The sequence below is a fragment of the Cetorhinus maximus genome, chromosome 6 (genome assembly GCF_964194155.1).
Source record: "Cetorhinus maximus chromosome 6, sCetMax3.hap1.1, whole genome shotgun sequence".
Classification (NCBI taxonomy): domain Eukaryota; kingdom Metazoa; phylum Chordata; class Chondrichthyes; order Lamniformes; family Cetorhinidae; genus Cetorhinus; species Cetorhinus maximus.
This window is the reverse complement of record NC_135884.1, coordinates 20,493,953-20,518,524: the sequence shown is the minus strand read 5'-3', so window position 1 is coordinate 20,518,524 and position 24,572 is coordinate 20,493,953. Positions and strand designations below refer to the sequence as shown.

At 42.2% G+C, this 24,572-nt stretch overlaps 1 protein-coding gene across 1 annotated transcript in view; it reads right to left on the bottom strand.

Annotated features, from left to right (window-relative positions):
- The window catches only part of nol8 (nucleolar protein 8), a 56,281-nt gene that overhangs the window by 25,161 nt on the left and 6,548 nt on the right, over positions 1 to 24,572 (bottom strand). Inside the window, exons 2-7 of the mRNA XM_078543382.1 lie at positions 21,352 to 21,432; positions 9,971 to 10,178; positions 8,369 to 8,431; positions 4,160 to 4,238; positions 1,206 to 1,356; positions 729 to 797 (exon numbers count right to left, since the gene is read on the bottom strand). Coding sequence (XP_078399508.1) covers positions 729 to 797; positions 1,206 to 1,356; positions 4,160 to 4,238; positions 8,369 to 8,431; positions 9,971 to 10,109 — 501 coding nt within the window. The 5' untranslated portion in view covers positions 10,110 to 10,178; positions 21,352 to 21,432. The remainder of the gene's footprint in view (positions 1 to 728; positions 798 to 1,205; positions 1,357 to 4,159; positions 4,239 to 8,368; positions 8,432 to 9,970; positions 10,179 to 21,351; positions 21,433 to 24,572) is intronic.

Sequence of the window (24,572 nt, the reverse complement as noted above, 5' to 3'; positions counted from 1 at the left end):
TGCTCATTCCCACTCTAGTGACTTGAGCACAAAAATCTAGGCTGACATTCCAGTGTAGCATTAAGGGTGCTAACACTCCAGTACAGTACTATCAGAGATGCCATTTTTTAGAGAAATGTTACACTGAGGTCCATCTGCCTTCTCAGGTGGGCATAAAAGATCGCATGGCATTACTTCGAACAAGAGCAGGGAGATTATATCAAAGCTCTGACCCATATTTATCTTCCAATCAACATTGCTAAAACAGATCATTTGATTATTATCTCATTGATGTTTGTGGGACCTTGCTATCCATAAATTAACTGCTGTGTTTCCTATGTTACCTAACAGCCAATGTCACAGGCAGCACTGTCACCATCTCTGGTAATGTCCTGTTCTACAGGCAGGACACACCCAATAGAGGCGGCAGCGCAGTGCTAGACAGTCTGAAGGGAATTGCTGTATATCAGGCCTCAGTTGTTCACTTTCTTGATGGAGATGGCCAGTGTAAATGAGAAAAGAAACATTTTGAAACATTTTACATAAAACCAGAGAACACTTTGCAGGAAAGAGGAAATGAGAGTATCGAAATTTAAGTGCTTGCTTTATAGATGTCTAAGTAACAGGAAACCCATCCAGGGCATCCAACTTCTAGAACCTCATGGTAATTTTCTGTTTTTTTCTTCTCAACAACTTTTGAGTATTTTCCCCATCCACCTCTGTTACAGCTTTATTGAAGAAAAGGATATTTTCTTCTGATCTTTTTGTCGTAGATGAAGAATGGGCAACACTCTTCCAAATTTGCTCACAATCCAGTCCTGAAGGATAAAAAATTTAAGTCCTTTATTTGATACATAAGTAGGATAGCATTTAGTCACACTCATGTTTTTGTGGCAGTTCCACCAATACATAACCTACATCATGGTGGTTTAGAAATATACCATTAGTCGTTGACAATACAAAGATTGTGTGCAAAAGCAAGGAAACGATGGTATACTTTTATAAATCACTGGTTAGACCTTAGACCAATGGGGGAACTATGCTTTTCTCTATAGGTGGGATAAGATGATCTCAATACTTTTCAAAGCCTCTAACAATCAGATTACTGTATCACACTGGATTATCCACTATTTTACTGAATTTCAATTTAGTTAAGAATATTTCAGAAATTAACTGATACAAAATTAAGTTTTACATCAAGACAATTTGAAAAAATTATCACTTACCTTGTGTTCAGGCACTTCAGTTCCTGGTACAGCGGATCTGATCTTGAAATTTTCAACACCAGCTTTCTTCAGAGACTCTACCACTTTTGCTACACTATCAACTTGAGGTTTGTGCTTATTTTTAGCTGCATCCTGTCGCTCTTGAGCAAGCCTATAACAGGTAACGCAAAACTGAGTTTCGGAAAAACTTGCATTTTTTTTAAAGAAGAAAGTGCAAAAACTAAATTCCCAATTTATTCCTGAAATATGTAGTGATATAAAGAATTGAATTATTCAGTACAGAAGGGGTCATACACCCATCATGCCTTCAGTAGAACTAGTCCCACACCCTGCACTTTCCGCATCACCCTACAAAATTTTCCCCTTTAAGTATTTATCCAATTCCCCTTTGAAGATTGTTGTTGAATCTGTTTCCACCATCCTTCAGGCAGTGCATTCCAGATCACAACAACTTATTGTCAACACCTCTTTGTCCTTTTGTCTATGACATCTTTTGACAATCTCCATCTATCACTGGCCCTCTATCCAGCTCTACTTGTCCCACCCCCCTTAAACCAGCTTTTATTTCACCTCTTCTATTTTTCCTTAGTTCTGTTGAAGAGTCATACGGACTTGAAACTTTAACTGTATTCCCCTGTGCAGATGCTGTCAGACCTGCTGAGTTTTTCCAGGTATTTTTATTTTTGTTCTTGTTTTGGATTTCCAGCATCTGCAGTTTCTTGCTTTTATTTTTGATTTTAACTTATAGTGTTTCTTTCCCTCATGTCACCTTTTTTTTTACCAATTACCATAAATCTCTGTCCTCTGACCCTTCTGCCACTGAAAACAGTTTCTCCTCATTTACTCAACAATAACCTTCATGATCACCACTATCAAATCTCAATGTCCCAGGAATCTAAAGATCTTTCTTCTGCAACATCTTTCCAGCCATGCATCCATCTCCTCTATCCTTTTCCTATACTCATGAGAACATGGCACCGGGAGTGATCCAGAGATTACTTCACTTGAGGTCCTTCTTGATGGTTTCCTCCCTATCTCCTTTAGTATTTCATTCCTCTTTCGACCTATGTCATTGGTACTAATATGGGTCATGACATCAGGCTGTTCACCCACCTTGTTCAGAATGCTCTGCAACCACTCTGATATCCCTCTGTATGCTGTGGACTTGGATCTGGCTGCACTCCCCAGATGAATCACTACTCCCACCAACGTTCAGAACTGAATACCGTCATAGAACAAGATTCACTCAGTGGACTCCTGCATTACTTGTCTGGTCCTTTTTCACTGTCTGGCTCTCACCCACTCCCTATCTGTGTCAACACCATTAAGCTGTAGGGCGCGGACCTTCAGAAATGTACTATTCATATAACTCACAGCCTTGCAGGCGTACTGCGGCAATACCAGCTGCTGCCAGGTTGATCAACCTCCACACCGCCCCTGGGAATTTAGATTTTCTGGGACTGTCCCGTATGTGAGGCGTCATCCTAGGCTATCTGCATTTGGGACACCACTTGTCTAGCATTCTCGTTCATCGAAGTTTGCTCCTGTGCAATGCACTCTCCTCCTGGTTGCTAGTGCCCATGCTATCACAGACTCACAAACCACACCCCTCCGCCCCCACCCTCTGACAGGTCCACCAGAACACCCTCCACCCCTGCCTCGGATGCCAAAGTATCCATTAATTCATTCCCCAAAAGTTGATCATCCTGATTTTGCTGCTCAAGCTCTGAAACCTTGAACTAGAGCTGCTCGGCTGACAGCACTTGCTGCACATGTAGTTGTCCAGTACACAAAAAGAATTGAACACAATACTACAGCTAGGTTTAGCATAACTACTTCATTTTTACACTGTATGCCTTTATTCATAAAGTCAAGGATCCTGTATGCCTTTTCAACAGCCTGCTCAGCTTGACCTGCAACCTTCAAAGATTTGTGTGCATAGACCCCTCGGACCCTGATACGACAACCTGTTTAAAATTGAACTATTTCCTTTATATTGTCTCTCCTCATTCTTGCTACCAAAAATGTACCAGTGCACATTTTGGTACATTAAATTTAATCTGCCATGTACCTGCCTACATCATCAATCTGCCCATGTCCTCCTGAAGCCTATGATGACACACTTCGTTGTTGGCTGCATTTAAGTTTCATGCTGGCTGCAAAATTTGAAATTATGACCTGTATACCCAAGTCCAGGACATTAATATATACAAAAAAAAAAATGGTCCTAACACTGACCAAGGTATATTGCTTTCAGTCTGAAAAACAACCATCCAACATTACTCTCTGCCTTCTGCCCTTTGTCAATTTCGGATCCACACTGCTTTTCTCCCTTTAGTTCTATCAGCTTTAATTTTACGAACAAGTCTAACTTGTGCTTTATTAAGCATATTTTTGGAAACTCAACTACACAACAATCATCACCTCTCGGCATTATTTCAGAACTTTTATTCTCTGCAAAGGCCTAGAAAGCTTTGGGAAGTAGCTTTTGAACCCATGGCTTTCTTATGTAACACCCACAAGATAAAAGTTAGAATTTAAAGAATCTATTTAATAATTCAAATTGGAATGTTCATTTGCAAAATTTTAATTTTCAGATTTAATTTATTTAGTCTGCACTGGAAAACAAAAAGAAACAGATGCCAATGGAATTGGAACAAGTGTTTTCCTCAGCAGTGAGGAGGATAATTCTGGAACAGAAATGATTGTTATCCCCTAGCAAGTTGCAATATAAATATATATCTACCAAACATCAATTAGTAAACTAATATTTCTATTGATGTAAACAAATTGAACTGGACAAAATTCCATCCTTTGAAAAAGATAGTGTTGAAAAGTTTTGAAGAATAAATTCTCAAAAGACATTTTAAGAATGCAACACTCTTTGAACTTTGCAGACAATAAAAACAAGCAAAAATGAGCAATCTGGAAGATGTTTACTGAATAACACTCACTTATGTAAGAAACATTCTTTGGCTAATTCAATCTGCAGTGTTCCACCTTTCCACTTTGATTTATTCAGGATTGACATACCTAGAATCATAAAAATAATAAAAACTGTTGAGCTTGAGCACCTTAACAGAGCTAGCAGCAGAGATGGAACGACTGCCAAAAATAATCCTGTTGTGTCGGTCTCCCTAAGGATTAGCTCCTCTTCTGGTTTTGGATTAAATACTCTTCAGTGAATGTGAGTTTCTGTATATTGTCCAATCAGTTCACTCTCTACAGATACTTTGCTATGCATTAGAGACAAGTGTTTGTCTACATCCTGTGAATCTATCAAATGTATTGTTCGACAGGAAAGTGAATAATTTTATTTGCAATTGAGTGCCTTTTAAATAGAACAGTGAACAAAAAATTGGTACCTCAGGAGACCCAGGGTAGTGCTCTGGGGACCCAGATTCGAATCCCAACCCGGCAGATGGTGGAATTTGAATTCAATAAAAATCTGGAATTCAAAGTCTAATGATGACCATGAAGCTATTGTTGATTGTTATAAAACAGTCTGGTTCACTAATGTCCTTTAGGGAAGGAAATCTGCCGTCCTCACCTAGTCTGGCCTACATGTGACTCCAGACCCACAGCAATGTGGTTGACTCCTAAACGTCCTCTGAAATGGCCCAGCAAGCCACTCAGTTGTATCAAACCACTAAAGTTCAATGAAAAGGAATGAAACCGGACGGACCACCCAGCATCGACCTAGGCATTGGAAACGGCAACGGCAAACCCAGTCCTGTTGACCCTGCAAAGTCCTCCTTACTAACATTGGGGGGCTTGTGCCAAAATTGGGAGAGCTGTCTCACAGACTAGTCAAGCGACAGCCTGACATAGTCATACTCACGGAATCGTACCTTACAAATCATGCCCTGGGCACCGTCAGCACCATCCCTGGGTATGTTCTGTCCCACGTGCAGGACAGATCCAACAAAGGTAGCGGCAGAGTGGTACACAGTCGGGAGGGAGTTGCCGTGGGACTCGTCAACATCCAATGAAGTCTCATGGCATCAGGTCAAACATGGACCAGGAAACATCCTGCTGATTACCACGTACCGCACCCCTCTTAGCTAATGCATCAGTATTCCTCCATGTTTAACACCACTTGGAGAAAGCACTGAGGGTGGCAAGGGCGCAGAATGTACTCTGGGTGGGGGGGCTTCAATGTCTATCACCCAAGAGTAGCTTGGTAGCACCACCACAGACTGAACCCTAAAGGACATAGCTGCTAGACTGGGTCTGCAGCAGGTGGTGAGGGAATCAAGAAGAGGGAAAAACATACTTGGCGTCTTCTTATCAAACTACCTGCATCTGTCAATGACAGTGTTGTTAGGAGTGACCACAGCACAGTCCTTGTGGAGACAAATCCCGCCTTCACATTGAAGATACCCTCCGTTGTATTGTGAGGCACTACCACCATGCTAAATGGAATAGATTTCAAACAGATCTACCAACTCAAAACTGGGCAACCATGAGGCGCTGTGGGCCATCAGCAGCACCCGAATTGTACTCGACCACAATCTGTAACCTCATGGCCCAGCATACCCCCCACTCTACCATTACCACCAAGCCACGGGATCAACCCTGGTTCAATGGAGAGTGCAGGAGGGCATGCCAGGAACAAGCACCAGGCATACCTAAAAATGGGGTGTCAATCTGGTGAAGCTACAACACAGGACTACTTGCGTGCCAAACAGCATAAGCAGAAAGTGATAAACAGAGCTAAGGTGATTCCACAATCAATGGATCAGATCTAAGCTCTGCAGTCCTGCCACATCCAGTCATGAGTGATGGTGGACAATTAAACAACTCACTGGAGAAGGAGGCTCCAATAATATCCCCATCCTCAATGATGAAGGAGCCCAGCACATCAGTACAAAAGATAAGGGTGAAGCATTCACAACAATCTTCAGCCAGAAGTGCCGAGTGGATGGTAGCATCACAGATGCCAGTCTTCAGCCGATTCGATTCACTCCACGTGATATCAAGAAACGGATGAAGGCACTGGATACTGCAAAGGCAGTATACCCTGACAACATTCCGGCAACAGTACTGAAGTCTTGCGCTCCAGGGCTTGCCGTGCCCCTAAAGCTGTTCCAGTACAGCTAAAACACTGGCATCTACCCAGCAATGTGGAAAATTGCCCAGGTATGTCCTGTACACAAAAAGCAGGACAAATTCAACCCGGCCACATCAGTCTACTCTCGAGCTTCAGTAAAGTGATGGAAGGGGTCATCAACAGTGCTATCAAGCAGCATTGCTTAGCAATAACCGGCTGACACTCAGTTTGGGTTCCACCAGGGTCACTCAGCTTCTGACCTCATTATAGCCTTGGTTCAGACATGGACAAAATAGCTGAACTCCAGAGTGACTACAAAGATAAAAACAAAAAGCTAAAAGCTACTGCGGATGCTGGAAATCCAAAACAAAATAAAAACAGAATTACCTGGAAAAACTCAGCAAGTCTGGCAGCATCGGCGGAGAAGAAATCAGTCAACGTTTCGAGCCCTCATGGCCCTTCAGCAGAACTGAAGCATAGTTTCAACAAGGGAGAAATATAAATTGGTTTAAGGTGGGTGGGGGGGAAGAGACACATTGAGGGTGTGGTGTGAGCAGATAATCAAAAGATGTCAGAGACAAAAGGGTCAAAGAGGTGTTGAAGGTGGTGGTCTTTGTCTGAGAAAAGTGCTAATTAAGAATGCAAGAATTAAGAATGCCTGTCTTGCATTCTTAATTAGCACTTTTCTCAGACAAAGACCACCACCTTCAACACCTCTTTGACCCTTTTGTCTCTGACATCTTTTGATTATCTGCTCACACCACACCCTCAATGTGTCTCTTCCCCCCCACCCACCTTAAACCAATTTATATTTCTCCCTTGTTGAAACTATGCTTCAGTTCTGCTGAAGGGCCATGAGGGCTCGAAACGTTGACTGATTTCTTCTCCGCCGATGCTGCCAGACTTGCTGAGTTTTTCCAGGTAATTCTGTTTTTATTTTGTCCAGAGTGACTACCCTTAACATCAAGGCAGCATTTGACTGAGTGTGGCATCAAGGAGCCCCAGAAAAACTGCAGTCAATGGGAATCAGGGGGCAAACTCTCCACTGGTTAGTCATACCTAGCACAAAAGAAGATGGTTGTGGTTGTTGGAGGTCAATCATCTCAGTACCAGGACATCACTGCAGGAGTTCCTCAGGGTAGTGTCCTAGGTCCAAACATCTTCAGCTGCTTCATCAGTGACCTTCCTTCCATCATAAGGTCAGAAGTGGGGATGTTCACTGATGATTGCACAATGTTCAACGCCATTCGCGACTCCTCATATACTGAAGCAGCCCATGTCCAAATGCAGCAAGATTTGGACAATATCTGGGCTTGGGCTGTCAAGTGGCAAGTAACATTCACACCACACAAGTACCAGGCAGAGAGAGAATTTAACCATTGCCCCATGACATTCAATGGCATTACCATCACTGAATCCCCCCACTATCAACATCCTGGGGGGGGGGTTACCATTGACCAGAAACTGAACTGGACTAGCCACATAAATACTCCGGCTACAAGCGCAGGTCAGAGGCTAGGAATCCTGCGGCGAGTAACTCATCTCCTGACTCCAAAAATCCTGTCCACTATCTATAAGGCACAAGCCAGGAGTGTAGTGGAATACTCTCCACTTGCCTAGTGAGTGCAGCTCCAACAACTCACGAAGCTTGACACCATCCAGGACAAAGCAGCCCGCTTGATTGGCACCCCTTCCACAAACATTCACTCCTTCCACCACCAACGAACAGTGGCAGCAATGTGCAGCATCCACAAGATGCACTGCAGAAACTCACCAAGGCTCCTTAGGCAGCACCTTCCAAACCCAAAACTGCTACCACTTAGAAGGAGAAGGGTAGTAGATACATGGTAACACCACCACCTGGAAGTTCCCCTCCAAGTCACTCACCGTCCTGACTTGGAAATATATCACTGTTCCTTCACTGTTGCTGGGTCAAAATCCTGGAACTCCCTCCCTAACAGCAGTGTGGGTTTATCTACACCACAGGGACTGCAGCAGTTCAAGGGGGCAGCTCACTACCACCTTCTTAAGGGCAATAAAAAAAAGGAATCTGTATAAGATAAATTGTGTGAGAATATGTAAAGAAAATTGAATGATATTGCATACTTACATCGTTTTAACTCAGTTTCTGAGGTTCTGATATTAACATAACCAAAGGTCTTCACAGGATTTCCTGGAAAACAGATTATAATTGCTAATCGTTAGCTTTGAGAATAAGATACATGTCGAAAACCTTAAAAAGTGCAGTCATTTTACAATATATACTTTTTATTAAACATCTGATAGATACAAGACTGAAGTAAATATTCTCAACTTGGAAGCTGAAGTTTTTAACTCATTCCCAACTAAATTACCAATTTGGGTATTTCATTTGTGCAATATTCATCCAGTAGAGATGGGTAAGGGGAAGAAAGGAAAGAAAGAAAATCTATGAGAATGTGATTGTAGTTAAAAAAAATCAACCAATATCCCAGAATTTGACAATGTGCTCATTGCTGACCTTGAAGAAAGTTGACCAAAAAGATCTGGTGATCTGTGACGTGGATTTCACTTTTACTGACATTAATTTGAATCCAGTGCCAAGACAGGGGATCTCTTGATGACCAGCAACAATGATGTCATCAAGCAGGGTTAGCAGCCAATCAAATTCATTCATTTTCACAGACAGCAATCCAAGAAGTCAAATTCACTGATTATCCAAAGTTTTACAGAGAGTGAAATAAAGGTTGGGACATATACATTAACAGCTGAAATATCATAAGCCTTAAAAATAACATGCAATCATAATGGGAAAATTTGACATTACACAAATCTGAAATCAGTTTTTCAGAGCAAGGAAGATTATTCATTAGTTATGACTTAGTACACGGTTAAGAACCCAGTTACACCTCATTAACGAGGCATAACTCTTTCCGGTAAAAGCAAAATACTGCGGATGCTAGAAATCTGAAAGAAAAACAGAACATGCTGGAAAAATTCAGCAGATCTAACAGCATCTGTGGAGAAAGAAACAGAGTCAATGTTTCGAGTCCGTATGACTCTTCTTGAGAGTTCCGAAGAAGAGTCATACAGACTTGAAACAACAACTTTTTCAGGGGTTTTTAACAGCAATGTTACAGCGTCAAAGGGGAAGTTCACATCAATTCAGTGATTTTTAAAGATTGTTGCCTGCAGTGACTTGACTGCATACCCTGTGGAGCAGCATGGTATCACTGACAGCAACTTCTGGATTTCTATGCTTAAACTGGGCATATGCGGATGCCAGAAGTTGCTATTAATTTAACATTTGTAATGATGGCGAACCCTGATGGTTTCTCTTATTGCAACAGCAAAATCCGGGCCATTAGGTTTAAATACATCTAGTTACCTGCAATATTTAAAGACTTCTCAATGGCAGTTCGGGATGACCAACAAATGCTGGCTTGCCAGCTACACTCACATCCCATGAAAGAATTAAAAAAGCTTCTCCAGAAAGCGGATCCAGTATTTGCTTAGTTTAATGCCCCAGCTGATTTTTAAATGTGGAAGTTACATCGGAAAAACATGGCTTTTAGGGGGGAAAAACAGTAAATTTAATGAAAGGGATGCAAATAGCACATGGTAGGGGACACAGCGAGAGATTACAGACATTTGCAAATTGAGCAGCTGGATGGAACAAACATGTATATCTGAATACAAGCATACTGAGCTTAACTGTGAACATTAACATTACCTTCACTGTCTTTCCTGAACACAATGTCCACATCTGTCACAGCTCCAAATGTGCTAAATCTTTCTTTAATTTCAATTTCAGAAACCATGTGATGCAATCCCCCAATAAATAAACGCTTCAAGCTTTTGGTTGTCTCCATTTTGTTGTTTGTTGCATCATTTTAATTGGACAATATCAAAAGATCTCTGTGACGAAAAGGCCAAAAACACTGTAATGTACAATAAAATAACAAAATTAAGAATCATGTATTAACTACACACAATTTTTATTGATAGCATTCAAAATGTATAAACAGAGCAAGCAGATCAAACAAAAAACTTCCGTTTTTCTTTATGATTTGCAAATATTCAAGTTTGTTTTTTTTGTAATTTAAGGCCATGGAATGTAAAATAAATATTGTGCAATAAGTAAAAAAAGGAATAAATGGCAACAAAGAAAAGTCAGATAAAGCAGACGAAAACAGTAACAGCAAAGGTATTTGCACAAGCAATTGAAGATATCAATGGGACCACTTGCATCTACACAGCATTTCTACTGTACTAAAATGTTCCAAGGCACTACAAAGGAGAGTTATTCAACAAAATATGACACTGAGCCACATAGAGATATTAGAGCAGGCAGCCATTGGCTTGGTCAAAGAGGTAGGCTTTAAGCAAGGTCTTAAAAGAGGAGTGTGAGATATAGAGGCAAAGAAGTTTAGGGAGGAAATTTCGGAGTTTAAAGCTTAGGCAGCTGAAGACATGGCTGTAAACAAAACTTGGGACTTGTAAGAGGCCAGAACTGGAGGACCACAGAGATCAAGGAGGGTCGAAGGGCTGGAGGAAATTACAGAGATAGGGAGGGGCATAGCCATATAGAAATTTGAAAACAGGATGAGAATTTTAAACTTGAGGTGTTGCTGGACTGGGAGCCACTGCAGGTCAGCAAGCACACAATAGGTGAATAGGACTTCACATGAGTTACGATAAGGATGACCTCAAGTTTACGGACATTAGAAGTCAGTCAGGAGAGCATTGGAATTGTCATGTCTGGAGGTAACAAAGTAATGGATAGGGTTTCAGCAACAGATGAGTTGACTTGGGGCTAAATTGGACAATGCTAACAAGGTGGAAATGTGCACTCTTGATAATTAAATTCTATGTGGTTGGAAGCTCAGCTCTGGGTTAAACAAAACATCAAGGCTGTAAATAGTCTGGTCCAGCTTCAGCCATTTGGCGTGGAGAGGGATGGAATCAGTGACTAGAGAAAGCATTTTGTGGTGTGGACCAAAGACAATGGCTTTGGTCTTCCCAATATTTAGTTGGGGGAAATTTCTGCTCAGCCAGTGTTGATATTGGACAAGTAGTACCAGAGCCAGTCCAGAGGCATCGAGAGCAGTGAAGCTGAGGGAGAGCTGGGTGATGTTAGCATACATGTAGAACTTGACATCAGTGATCTTGGATTATGCCGTTGCGGGGACAACATGTAAGTGAGAAACAGGACGGTGGAAAGGATTGATCCTTGAGCTACTCTGGAGTTAACGGTGTAGGAGTGGGAAGGAAAGTAATTGTAGGCGATTCTCTGGCTACGATTAGATAAATAAGAATGAACCAGAGTTAGTCCAGCTGGAAATGGAGAAGCATAGGAGAATCATGTAGTTAACTGTTTCAAAGCATGCAGTCAGGTCAAGAAGGGATAATCTACCATGCTCACAGTCAGATAAGTTGTCCTTTGTGAATTTGATATGAGCATTCAGTTTTGGGGCAGGGGTGGAAATCTAATTGAAGGAGTTCAAACACGGAGTTCCAGGAAAGATTGGCAAGGATTTGGGAAGCAACAGCAGGTTTAAGGACTTGAGAAGAAAGGGAGGTTGCAAATGGAGGCAGTGGTTTGCAAGGCCAGAAGCTTCATGGGTGGAGTTTTTGAGGAGGGGGTGACGACGGCAGTTTGAAAGGGTGGGGGTGTAGGACAATATCATTAACAATATCAGTTAACCTGAGGGCCAGGAAGGGAATTTGGGTGGGAATAAAGTGGAGGGAGCAAGAGGTGGGGCTCGTGCACAAAGTGAGCTTGGAGGGAGCAGGAGGGGAAATAGAAGAGAAAATAGAAAAAGATGCGAGTTCAAGGCTAGGGCAGGGGAATCTTAGGGAAAGGGTGACCTGGTGGGGTAGGGCAAGGGAGGGAAGTGGCAGGGGCAGCTGAATAGATGATGGTTTTCTTAGTGATAAAGAAGTCCTTGAGCTTCTCATTCTTGCTGTTACCAATGAAATCATACATTTCCTTGTATCATCTGGATAATCATCAGAACATAAAAAATAGGAGCAGTAGGCCATTCAGCCCTTAGAGCCCACTCTGCCATTTAATGAGGTTATGGCTGATCTTCTACTTCAACTACTTTCCTGCATTATCCCTGTGTCCCTTGATGTTTTTAATATGTAGAAATCAGTTGATCTCAGTCTTGAACATACTCAATGACTGAGCCTCCACAGCCCTCTTGGGCCGAGAATTCCAAAGACTCACCACCCTTTGACTGAAGAAATTCCTCCTCATCTCGATCCAAAATGGACTGCCCTTCATCTACTATATATATATTTTATATATAGTGGATCTGCTGTGGTGTTGTTCAATGGAATTTCGAAGATATGTTGTTTTATAAAGAGAAAAAATGTACAGAACATGTTCCATTTTAGTGGTATATTTTAGGTGCTGTTGACAATAAAGGGAATGATGATACAAGTAGAGAAATTAATGCAAAATACAGTAAATCACAGAAATTGAAATGAAGTAAATATAATTAATTGATAAAATGGTATATCCTAAAATTGTATTTAATGTGGCGATAATTGTAGAATTGTCGTGCAAATAAATTGTAAATATTTAAGGAAACAGAACATCAAAATGTAGCAAAATCGCAATGAGTCAAACTCGGATGACACAAAATTCTGGCTATGTCAGAGAACGGAATAGCCTCAAACATCACATTGCTGTAGTGTTTCCATCCCTCCCTCCTCCTCAAACCAAAAAAAGAGAGAGAGGCAGTACCTCAGGAGTGCACCAGACCTGCGGGGGACACTCTTCTGAAAGTGGATTTTTAAAAAAGCAGCTGATTGGTGAGTAAATCCTGGTGGTTTTTTTTCCAATCTATTAAAGTAATTCATTGCTTAATACTGAGGTAGGAGATTAAAAAAAAGTATAGAGTAGTACTGTACAAGTATAATTAGTCAAGAAACAAGGTTCCTAGCTAACATAAAAAAGGCCCCGAGCTAGCGTATTTTTTAAGGGAGTAACTAGCTTAATCGAGAAGGAGAACTCAGACCTGTGATATGCTCCTCCTGCAGAATGTGGGAAATGAGGGACGCTGGTGACCAGGTGTGCGGAAGGAGTGTCCAAATGCAGCTTCTAGCTAACCGGATTTCGGAGCTGGAGCTGCGGGTGGACTCAATTGTGAAGCATCCGCGATGCTGAGCAAGTCGTGGATAGCACGTTTAGCGAGGTGGTCACACCACAGGTGAAGATTACACAAGCATAAAGGGAATGGGTGACCATCAGGAACAGTAAAAGACTCAGGAAGGTAGTGCAGGAGTCCCCTGTGGTCATCCCCCTCTTTAACAGATATACCGCTTTGAATACTGTTAGGGGGGTGGGCTCTCAGGGGAAAGCAGCAACATCCAAGTTCACGGCACCGTGGGTGGCTCTGCTGCTCAGAGGGGCGGGAGGAAAACAAGTGGCAAGGCTATAGAGATAGGGGATTCAACAGTTAGCGGCGCAGGTAGACACTTCCGTGGCCGCAAACGTGAATCAAGGATGGTAGGTTGCCTCCCTGGTGCCAGGGTCCAGGATGTCATGGAGTGGCTGCAGGTAATTCTGGAGAGGGAAGGTAAGCAGCCAGCGGCCGTGGTATACATTGATACCAACGACATAGGTAAACTAAGGGATGAGGACCTGCAAGCTCAGCACAGGAAGTTAGGAGATAAATTAAAATGCAGGACCTCAAATGTAGTAATCTCAGGATTAATCCCAGTTCCACGTGCTAGCGAGAGCAGGAATAAGAGGATAGACCAAATGGCTGGAGAGATGGTGCAGCCACGAGGGATTCAGATTCTTGAGGCACTGGGACTGGTTCTGGGGAAGGTGGGACTTGTACAAACCGGACGGGCTGCACCCAGGCAGAGCTGGGACCAGTGTCCTTGCGGGGGCTTTTGCTAGTTCTGTTGGGGAGTATTTAAACTAGCGTGGCAGGGGGATGGGATCCCAGGAGTAGGATCAGATAGGTCAGATTCAGATCAGAAAAATGGAGGCAGAACATTAGCTAGGGGCGTTGTGATAGACATGGAATTACAGGAGAAGCAAAGTTTACAAAGTGTCCAGCAAAGGAAATTGACAGGGTTAAACCGTTTATACTTCAATGAAAGGAGTATTACAAACAAGGTAGATGAGTTAAGGGCACAGGTAGACACATAGCCGCAGGATGTCATTGCTATAACGGAGACCTGGCTAAAGGAGGGACAAAACCTGCAGTTTATAATCCCTGGTTATAGAGTCTTCAGACACGATAGAGTAGGAGATAAAAAAGGAGGGGAGTAGCACGAATGGTTAAAGAATCAATTCCAGTTGTGAGAAGGGATGATATACTAAATGGGTCAACAAACGAAGCTTTATGGATTGAACTTTGAAATATAAAAGAGCAGTCACACTACTGGGAGTATACTACAGACCTCCAAATAGTGAAAGGGAGATAGAAGAACAAATATGTAGGCAAATTTCTGCTTGTAAGAACAGGAGGGCAATGATAGTAGGAGACTTCAACTATCCTAATATCAACTGGGATTCAAACAATACAAGGGGCACTGAGGGAGAAAAATTCATGCAGTGTGTCCAGGAAAATTTTTTCAACCAATTAGTGACAAACCCAACGAGAGGAGATGCAATTCTAGACCTAGTCTTGAGGAACGAAGAAGGGCAAGTGGGTGAAATGACAGTTGGCGACCATATTGGGGGCAGTGATCACAATTCAGTTAGATTTAGCATTACCATGGAAAAGGACAGAGATAAGGCAGGAGCAAAAGTCTGGAACTGGGGGAAGGCAAATTTTGCAGAAATGAGAAGGGACTTGGCTGAGGTGGACTGGACAGCACTGCTGGAAGTTAAAACAGTGGAAAACCAGTGGGAAGCACTAAAAAGCAAGATCCTAATTGTACAAAGTAGACATGTCCCCTACAAAAATAAGAGTGGTACTGCCAAATCTAGATCCCCGGTTGTCTAGAGGAATACAGGGGAAGATCAAACAGAAAAAGAAAGCGTATGATAGGCACAAAGAACTAAGCACTGCAGAAAGCCTAGACGAATATAGGAAGTGCAGGGATGAAGTAAAAAAGGAAATAAGGAAATCAAAGAGAGAGCATGAAAAAAGATTAGCAAGTAAAGTTAAAGATAGCCCAAAGATGTTTTACCAATACATTAATGCTAAAAGGTTAGTTAAGGAAAAAGTGGGACCTATCAGAGATGAAGATGGAAACTTGTGTGTAGATGCAGAGGCTGTGAGAAGGGTTTTGAATGAATATTTTGTCTCTGTGTTTACAAAGGAAAGGAAGGATGTAGATATAGTAGTCCAGGAGGAACACTGCGAGATATTGGACGAGATAGTCATGAAGAGAGAGGAAGTACTCGAAGGGTTGAAATCCTTGAAAGTTGATAAGTCACCAGGGCCAGATGGATTGTCTCCGCTTCTTCCTCGAACAGAGGCCCGAACAATCCCCATCCATCACTACTCTCCTCCATCTGGCTGAACTCATTCTCTCACTGAACAATTTCTCCTTAAACTCCTCTTACTTCCTCCAAATAAAAGGTGTGGCTATGGGTATCTGCATGGGCCCCAGTTATGCCTGTCTCTTTATGGGGTATGTGGAACATTTCTTGTTCCAGTCCTACTCCGGCCCCCTCCCACAACTCTTTCTCCGGTACATCGATGACTGCTTCGGTGCTGCTTCATGCTCTCGTCTGGACCTGGAAAAATTTATTAATTTTGCTTCCAATTTCCACTCCTCCATCATTTTCACATGGTTCATCTCTGACACTTCCCTCCCCTTCCTTGACCTCTCTGTCTCAATTTCTGGTGATAGACTGTGCACCAATATTCATTACAAGCCTACCGATTCCCACAGCTACCTTGACTACAGCTCCTCACACCCAGCTTCCTGTAAGGACTCCATCCCATTCTCTCAGTTCCTTCGCCTCTGTCGCATCTGTTCTGATGATGCCACTTTCAAAAACAGTTCCTCTGACATGTCTTCCTTATTCCTAAACCGAGGTTTTCCACCCACGGTGGTTGACAGGGCCCTCAGCCGTGTCCGGCCCATCTCCCGCGCATCCGCCCTCACACCTTCCTCTCCCTCCCAGAAACATGATAGGGTCCCCCTTGTCCTCACTTATCACCCCACCAGTCTCCGCATTCAAAGGTTCATCCTCCGCCATTTCCGCCAACTCCAGCAATGATGCCACCACCAAATACATCTTTCCTTCACCACCCCTGGCGGCATTTTCCGCAAGGATCGTTCCCTCCAGGACACCTTGGTCCACTCCTTCATCACCCCCTACACCTCAATCCCCTCCCACGGCACCTTCCCATGCAACAGCAGATGGTGCAACACCTGCCCCTTTACTTCCCCCCTCCTCACCGTCCAAGGGCCCAAACACTACTTTCAAGTGAAGCAGCATTTCACTTGCACTTCCCTCAATTTAGTCTACTGCATGTGCTGCTCCCAATGTGGTCTCCTCTACATTGGAGACACCAAACGCAGACTGGGTGACCGCTTTGGTCTGTCCACAAGCATGGCCCAGACCTCCCTGTCGCTTGCCATTTCAACACACCACCCTGCTCTCATGCCCACATGTCCGTCCTTGGCCTGCTCCAATGTTCCAGTGAAGCTCAACACAAACTGGAGGAACAGCACCTCATCTTCCGACTAGGCACTTTACAGCCTTCCGGACTGAATATTGAGTTCAACAACTTTAGATCATGAACTCTCTCCTCCATCCCCACCCCCTTTCCGATCCCCCCTTTTCCTATAATTTATATATATTTTTCTTTTCCCACCTATTTCCATTATTTTTAAATGTATTTCCATCCATTGTTTTATGGTTACCTTTTAGCCTATTTCGATCCCTTCCCCCCACCCCACCCCCACTAGGGCTATCTGTACCTTGCTCGTCCTGCTTTCTACCCTTAATGTCACCATTAGCACATTTCTTAGCTAATATCACCACCGTCAACACCTCTTTGCCCTTTTGTTTTTCTTTTGGCAATCTCCACCTATCACTGGCCCTCTATCCAGCTCTACCTGTCCCACCCCGCCTTAAACCAGTTTATATTTCACCTCTTTTCAAATTTTTGTTAGTTCTGTTGAAGAGTCATATGGACTTGAAACGTTAATTGTATTCCTCTCCGCAGATGCTGTCAGACACACTGAGTTTTTCCAGGTATTTTTGTTTTTGTTTTGGATTGTTTCCGAGGCTGCTGAAGGAAGTCATGGAGGAGATAGCAGATGCTCTGAAGATGACTTTCCAATCTTCACTAGATACAGGGGAGGTACCGGAGGACTGGAGAAATGTAAACGTAGTTCCATTGTTTAAAAAGGGATCAAAGGAAGTGCCACACAATTATAGGCCAGTTAGTCTTACGTCGATGGTGAGCAAATTAGTAGAATCAATCCTGAGAGATAAGATCAACTGTCATGTGGAAAGGCATAGACTAGTCAGGGATGGTCAGCATGGATTTGTTAAAGGAAGGTCTTGCCTCACAAATTTGATTGAATTCTCTGAGTAAGTGACAAGAAGGGTTGATGAAGGTAGTGCAGTGGATGTTGTGTACATGGATTTTAGCAAGACATTTGACAAGGTCCCACATGGCAGATTGGTCAGGAAAGTAAAAGCCCATAGGATTCAGGGTAACGTGGCAAACTGGATAAAAGGTTGGCTTTGTAACAGGAAACAATGGGTAATGGTCGATGGGTGCCCTTGCAAATGGAAAGTTGTCTCAAGTGGTGTTCCACAGGGCCTGGTGTTGGGACCCTTGCTGTTTGTGTTATATATTAACGATTTGGACGTGAACGTGGGGGGCACGATTGGGAAATTTGCAGATGACACAAAGATTGGCCGAGTAGTGGATAGTGTAGAGGACAGTCATAATCTCCAAAACGATATAGATGGATTGGTGGAGTGGGCAGTAAAGTGGCAGATGGATTTTAACATAGAGAAGTGTGAGGTCATACATTTAGGGAGGTCAAACAGTTACAGGGATTACACAATAAATGGGAATATACTAAGAGGGGTAGATGAAGTGAGCGACCTTGGTGTACAAGTACACAGGTCCCTGAAGGCAGCAGTTCAAGTTTGTAAAGAAGGCATATGGAATGCTCTCCTTCATTGGCAGAGGTATAGAATATAAAAGTAAGGATATAATGTTGGAATTGTATAAAACACTGGTGAGGCCACAACTGGAGTATTGTGTGCAGTTCTGGTCACCACATTACAGGAAGGACGTAATAGAGAGTGCAGAGGAGGTTTACAAGAAAGTTGCCAGGGTTAGAAAAGTGTAGCTACCAGGAGAGATTGGATAGGTTGGGATTATTTTCCTTAGAACAAAGAAGGCTGAGAGGTGACTTGATTGAGCTGTACAAAATTATGAGGGGAATAGATAGAGTGGACAGGATAAAATTGTTTCCCTTGGTGGAGAATTCTAGAACCAGGAGACATAGATTCAAAATAAGAGGCAGAAGGTGTAGGGGGACATGAGGAAGAACTTTTTTACGCAGAGGGTAGTGGGTGTCTGGAATTTGCTGCCCAAGTTGGTGGTAGAGGCAGAAACTCTAAACTCTTTTAAAAAGTACCTGGATCTGCACCTTAAGTGCTGTAAGCTGTAGGGTTATGTGCCGGGTGCAGGAAGGTGGAATTAGAAAAGGCACCTGGGTGTCCTCGGGCTGGCATGGACAAGATGGGCCGAATGGCCTCCTTCTGTGCTGTAACTTTTCTATGGTTCTATGTCAAAGTCATCAACTAATTCCATTGGTAGAATAGCAAATTCCATAGAGTGAGGCCAGTGATAAACTGAAATCCAGCACTAGTAACTCTGGATTAGCCAAGCTTGTCTAACCTTGTCATATGACAGCACTGACTAGAGCGGAGTTACACCACACAAGAGCACAAAATCATGGAGCGCCGGGCAAGCCATCATTTGACATCAAAATCTCCCTATTAAAGGATGTGCAAAGCCTGTGAGTATGGCTAAACCTGTAAGTTAAAAGTGTTATCGATCGAAGAGAAGGTGAAATTGATACAGCAAGTGGAAAACTGTGGCGCGAAGCGGAAAGCGTGAATTGTGAAGGAGTGGGAGACTTCACCATCAAGTTTGTCCACCATTCTGAAAGCCAAGGAGAATATCTTGGAACAGTTCGACAAGCAGGCATTCTCTCCGGCAAGGAAGAGGATGAGAACGGCTGCCTACCCCAAGAAGCTCTAACGTGGTTCAAGATAGCACAAGCAGAGAACATTCACATCTTGGGTCTAATCCTGCAGGAAAGTGGAGTCACCCTAGCAGAGAAGCTGGGCCACATGGAGTTCACCTGCAGCGACAGATGGCTGGACTGATTCAAGACAAGGCGTGGCATCGTCTTCTGCGCGGTAAGCAGTGAGGGTGTGGCGGTTACGGCAGCAATGACAGATGATTGGCTACAAAAATGGTCTTGCCCATGTCTTGAACCAGTATGCACCATGAGACATTAAAATGGATGAAACTGGACTGTTTCCTGCCTTTTTTCAGACCACTCTTTGATATTTAAAGGTGAGGCGTATAATGGTGGAAAGTGGAGCAAGGAACATGTCACTGCTATGGTCTGCGCTAACATGGATGGCACTGAAAGGCTGCTGCTTCTTGTGATAAGAAAGTCCAAGAAGCCACAGTGCTTCACAAATGTCAAAACACTATCCACACAGTGCGGGAGGTTAACAAAACCGCCTGGATAACCTCATTTTTAAGGCATGGATCAGGAAAATGGACAAAACGTATCATCAAAAGAAAAGGAGGGCTGTTATTATTACAGGCAACTGTCCCGCACACACCAACATCACTGGCCTCCAAAGCATTAAGCTGATGATTCTGCCTCCCTAACAACTGGCAAGTGCCAGCCAATGGATCAGTGGGTGGTTAGGAACCTGAAACTCCACGACTGAAGGCAGGTGATCTCTCAGGTCATCGAGCCATTGATAAGAAGAAGCAGAATCCAACCACTCTAGTGGCTATGTTCATGATGAAGAAGGTGTAGATGGTGACGGAAGGCGTGGAAGATGGTGACGGAGGGCACAATTACCAACTGCTGCCACCACACCGAGTTCAAAAAGGTTATGACCACACAAAACATCACGAGTTGGGAGGAGCAATGCGAGGCCAACGAATCCGATGATGAGACACTTCTCTCTCACCTGCGGGAGGTCGGCATGGAAATTCCAGCAAAGGCAACCATGAAAACTTACAAAGGGGTGCCCGATGCCATACACTGCACGATGGAACTGACAAATGATGCCATCGTTGATGCAGTACGTTCTTCAACTGATGAGCCTGAGGATGCCGATGACCCTGAAGAGTCCCATGAATACCTGCCCGCTCGTATACATGTTTCCCAAACCAATGCCACAAACGCTGTAGAGATGCTCTGGGATTTCGCACTGTAGCACGAAACATGTTTGACTGCATTGAAGACATGGTGGACTGTGTCATGCACATTGGAAGACAGCACGCTAAGCAGAAAAAGATTACACCATTTTTCCCCAGAGCTAACTCGTGACATTTTTCAATGCAAAGGTCTGGACTTTTGCAAGGTCAGGCCATTGTAAGGTGTGAACAAATTGAAGAAAGACTTTTTCATACATTTACTGCTTTACGTTGTTTTCATTTGGCATTTGAATCTGTTATTTTTAACATAGACCCGTTTGTAGGTATATCGGGTTACATAGAGATGCATTCATGTGGGAATGCAGCCTTGGCTACCACAAAGCTCTGCTTAACTCAAATTTATGGACAGATCCCTGGGATTCCACTCATTGGAATTTTACTGTATCTAATTTGTAATGTGCATATAATTCATGTAGAGTAAGTATTTTATACCAGTTGATCTCCCACAGCAGAGTACTCTGGGAGCCAAGATCAAGTGTTGCCTTCTGGTGAAGCAGAGTCCAGGTCCCCCAAAACATGCAGATGTCTTGCATCTCCCAGTTTTAAAATCATACATTGCATTCTTAGCATTATATATTTGTTAGAAATTCTGTTGTCCACATATACAATGAAAAATATCTATGCAAACTTATCACACTGTAATTACAGCCTTCTGGAAATGGCAGCACTCCTTTCTCACCTGTCTTCACAACTATCACACCGATAAATCACCACATCTCATGCACGGACATTCTAGGTAAGAAAGAACCCATGGTAAGCGCTGAAGAAACAAAGCACATATTTAATAATGTATTTTTTCTGTGTTTATTATCTTACGAAGTGTATTTAATTCTAATTTCCTTTAAAGATCAACAAATCAAATTGAGAACTTTTCACTTTATCAGAACAAACTAGTTACATTACCTGTGTCAACAGTTTATCCAAGAAGGTAATTAGAGCACCTGGTATCTAATTGTTAATAGAGTCACCGCTACTTATATTGCCCAGCTCTAACTCACCACTACCTCTGACACCTCCACTGTTGCTAAACTATCAGACTGCTCATCAAAAATCCAGTACTGGACGAGCAGAAATTTCCTCCAATTAAATATTGGGAAAACTGAAGCCATTGTTTTTAGTCCCTGATCCATAATTCATTGTCTCCATCCCTTTCCCTGGCAACAATCTCAGATTAAACTAGTCTGTTCGCAACTTGGTTTCACATTTGATCCCAAATGTATTGAACAGTGTGCTCTCAGGTGAACGTAAAAGGTTTCATGATATTACATTGAAGAATAGTAGGGGAGTTACCCTGGTGTCGTGGCCAATCAACATTGCTTAAAAAAAAATACAGATTATTTGGTCATTAGCACATTGCTTCTTGAGGGGACTTGCTGTATGCAAATTTGCTGTTGTGCTTGCTATATTACAACAACAGTGACTACACTTTAAAAGTGCTTTATTGGCTCTGAAGCCCTTTGGGATGTCATGAGATTGTTGAAGGAGCTATAGAAATTAAAATCTTGTTTCTTTCTCTTTGTAACCATTAATATGCTCCAAATTCCCTGGAGGGTATCTGGGGCTGTTAATTTTACTATTGAACACTAATAGCAGAAAAATCCTGTTCACATGAATGTGTCTGCCATAATCATTGAACAACAAAACTGACATGAGCTTCAGATATCATCCAGGAGATTCGGAGTACATTAAAGGTGGAGGACTATATTCAAGTGAATTATAGTTGTGTTACTTATGGAATAAGTATGTAGCCAGTAATTACAGTATCAAAATGCATTTCCCACTTAAAATTAAACAACATGGGAAACATTGTTTAGTTGCCCTCTAGGTTAGGGAATTATGCATGACAGTTGCAAATAAAGATGCATGCTTTAAAGGAAAATTAAGTTTGGCTTTCGTCCTAAATATACTTTTAAGTAAAATTCCTCGCCTGCCTCAGAACAGATTGAAGCAAATTTGAGTTACTTAACTGTTCTGCTGTACTGAGGACTGCTGTTCAGATGCAGCTAACTTTACCATTTCATACTCCCTCTAGTGGATTAGTGCTATAAATGGTGAAACCATACAATGTATTTACAGTAAAACAAGTTTTATCTATTGCTACTTTTGAACTACAGTGGTGATTTGAAGAACATTAGACATATATTTTCACAATCAATTTTGCAAGTAATGACAGAAGAGCAAAATGAAAACTCAACATTTTCTGCATCATAATCAAGAATTTACGCAGATTTGATAAATCTGTTGGTATTCTGTGAGGTTGTAACTAGCAGGGTGAGTTTTGGGATACCAGTGATGTAGTATTTTTAGATTTTCAAAAAGCATTCAATAAAGATTCCACACAATATGTTATTTCACAAAATTGGTGCTCATTGTCAAGGAATTATCACATTTTTCATAATATTGAGAGATATTTTAAAGCAGGCATGTGTGTGTGGTTCTGTGGGTATGGCTAATTTAATTAAATTAGAAATGATTAGGCTGCAAGGTTTAAATTATCAAAGAAGTGAGGTGCAAAACAGGCATTTGAAATGAAGATGAGTAGAGCTAGGGTGAGGTCAACAGATATGGTGTGAATGAAATTTGCATTTTTAGATAAATGGAGAAGTGTTTGATTTTCAAAGGGACATGATAAGATTTGTACAACTGGCAAGATAAATAAGGCAAGGTTATGATGTTGATTTTTCCCAAATGTGCTGGCCATAATGATAACAAGAAAGATTTTTTATATTCTGGGAAAAATAACTTCTAAAGACAAGTGGAAACAATGAGTTTTGCAGAACAAAAAGGGAGAAATATATTTATAGAAGGATGGAAGGCTGTGTGAGGTGTGGCAGTGAGAGATCTTGAAAGCTGAGTGTGTGAAACAGACTTGGGGAAAAGCCTCTAGCTACCCTGCAAGTTTGCAGTTCCAATAACCAAAGTTGTGTTAAAAGCTTTTGGAAGTTCATTGTCCAGTGGGTGCTTATGGTAAAATTGCTGGATGACTTTATAAATTTGGAATCTATTTGGACTGTTGCCTTAAAGGGGGTGTGTAGTTAGGAATTTGGTTAAGTAGAAATTTTGGGAACCGTTATAACTGTGTGACTGTAATCTTGTGTGTGTTTAAGTTTTTTTTCTTCTTTTGTTAATAAATGTTTTAATTTAATCTTTAAAATCTCTAAAGGTGTTAGTGGATTCATGACTTCTGATTTCAGTACACAAGCCTTCTCGTATTAAATATAAATTGCAAAACCATTGTGATAGCGTGGCCAAGTTTCCTTTATGGATTTGGTCAGTCTGGCAAATATGACCTGCCATATCATAACATTAGAACAGGAAGTAGGAATAAATAGGCCATTTTTGGGTCAGCAGGCTTTACCGAGTGGAGAACCTCAAGGATCACTGCTTAAGCTTCAGCTATTTACAATCGATATCAATGACTCAGAAAGAGGGACTGAATGTAACGTATCTAAGTTTGCTGGCATCACAAAGCTAATGGGAAAGCAAGCCATGAGGAACGAGGACATAAAGAAGCTGCAAAGTGATATAGACAGGTTACGTGAGTGGGCAAGGACGTGCAGATGGAATATACTGTGGAGAAATCTAAAGTTATCCACTTTGGTAGGAAAAATTGAAAAGCAGATTTTTTTTAAATGGTGAGAGACTGCAAAAAAATTGACAGACAAATCTGGATGCTTCTGTACATGAACCATGGAAAGTTAACATGCAATTACAGCAAGCAACTAAAAATGCAAATTGTATGTTAGCCTTTAAACAAAGGGATTAAAGTACAAGTGTAAGGAAGTCTTACTAAAATCATATAGGGCCTTGGTGAGATCACACTTGCAGTACTGTATACAGCTTTGGCTTCTTTATCCAATAAAGGATATATTTGCCTCAGAGGGAGTGCAACATAGGTTT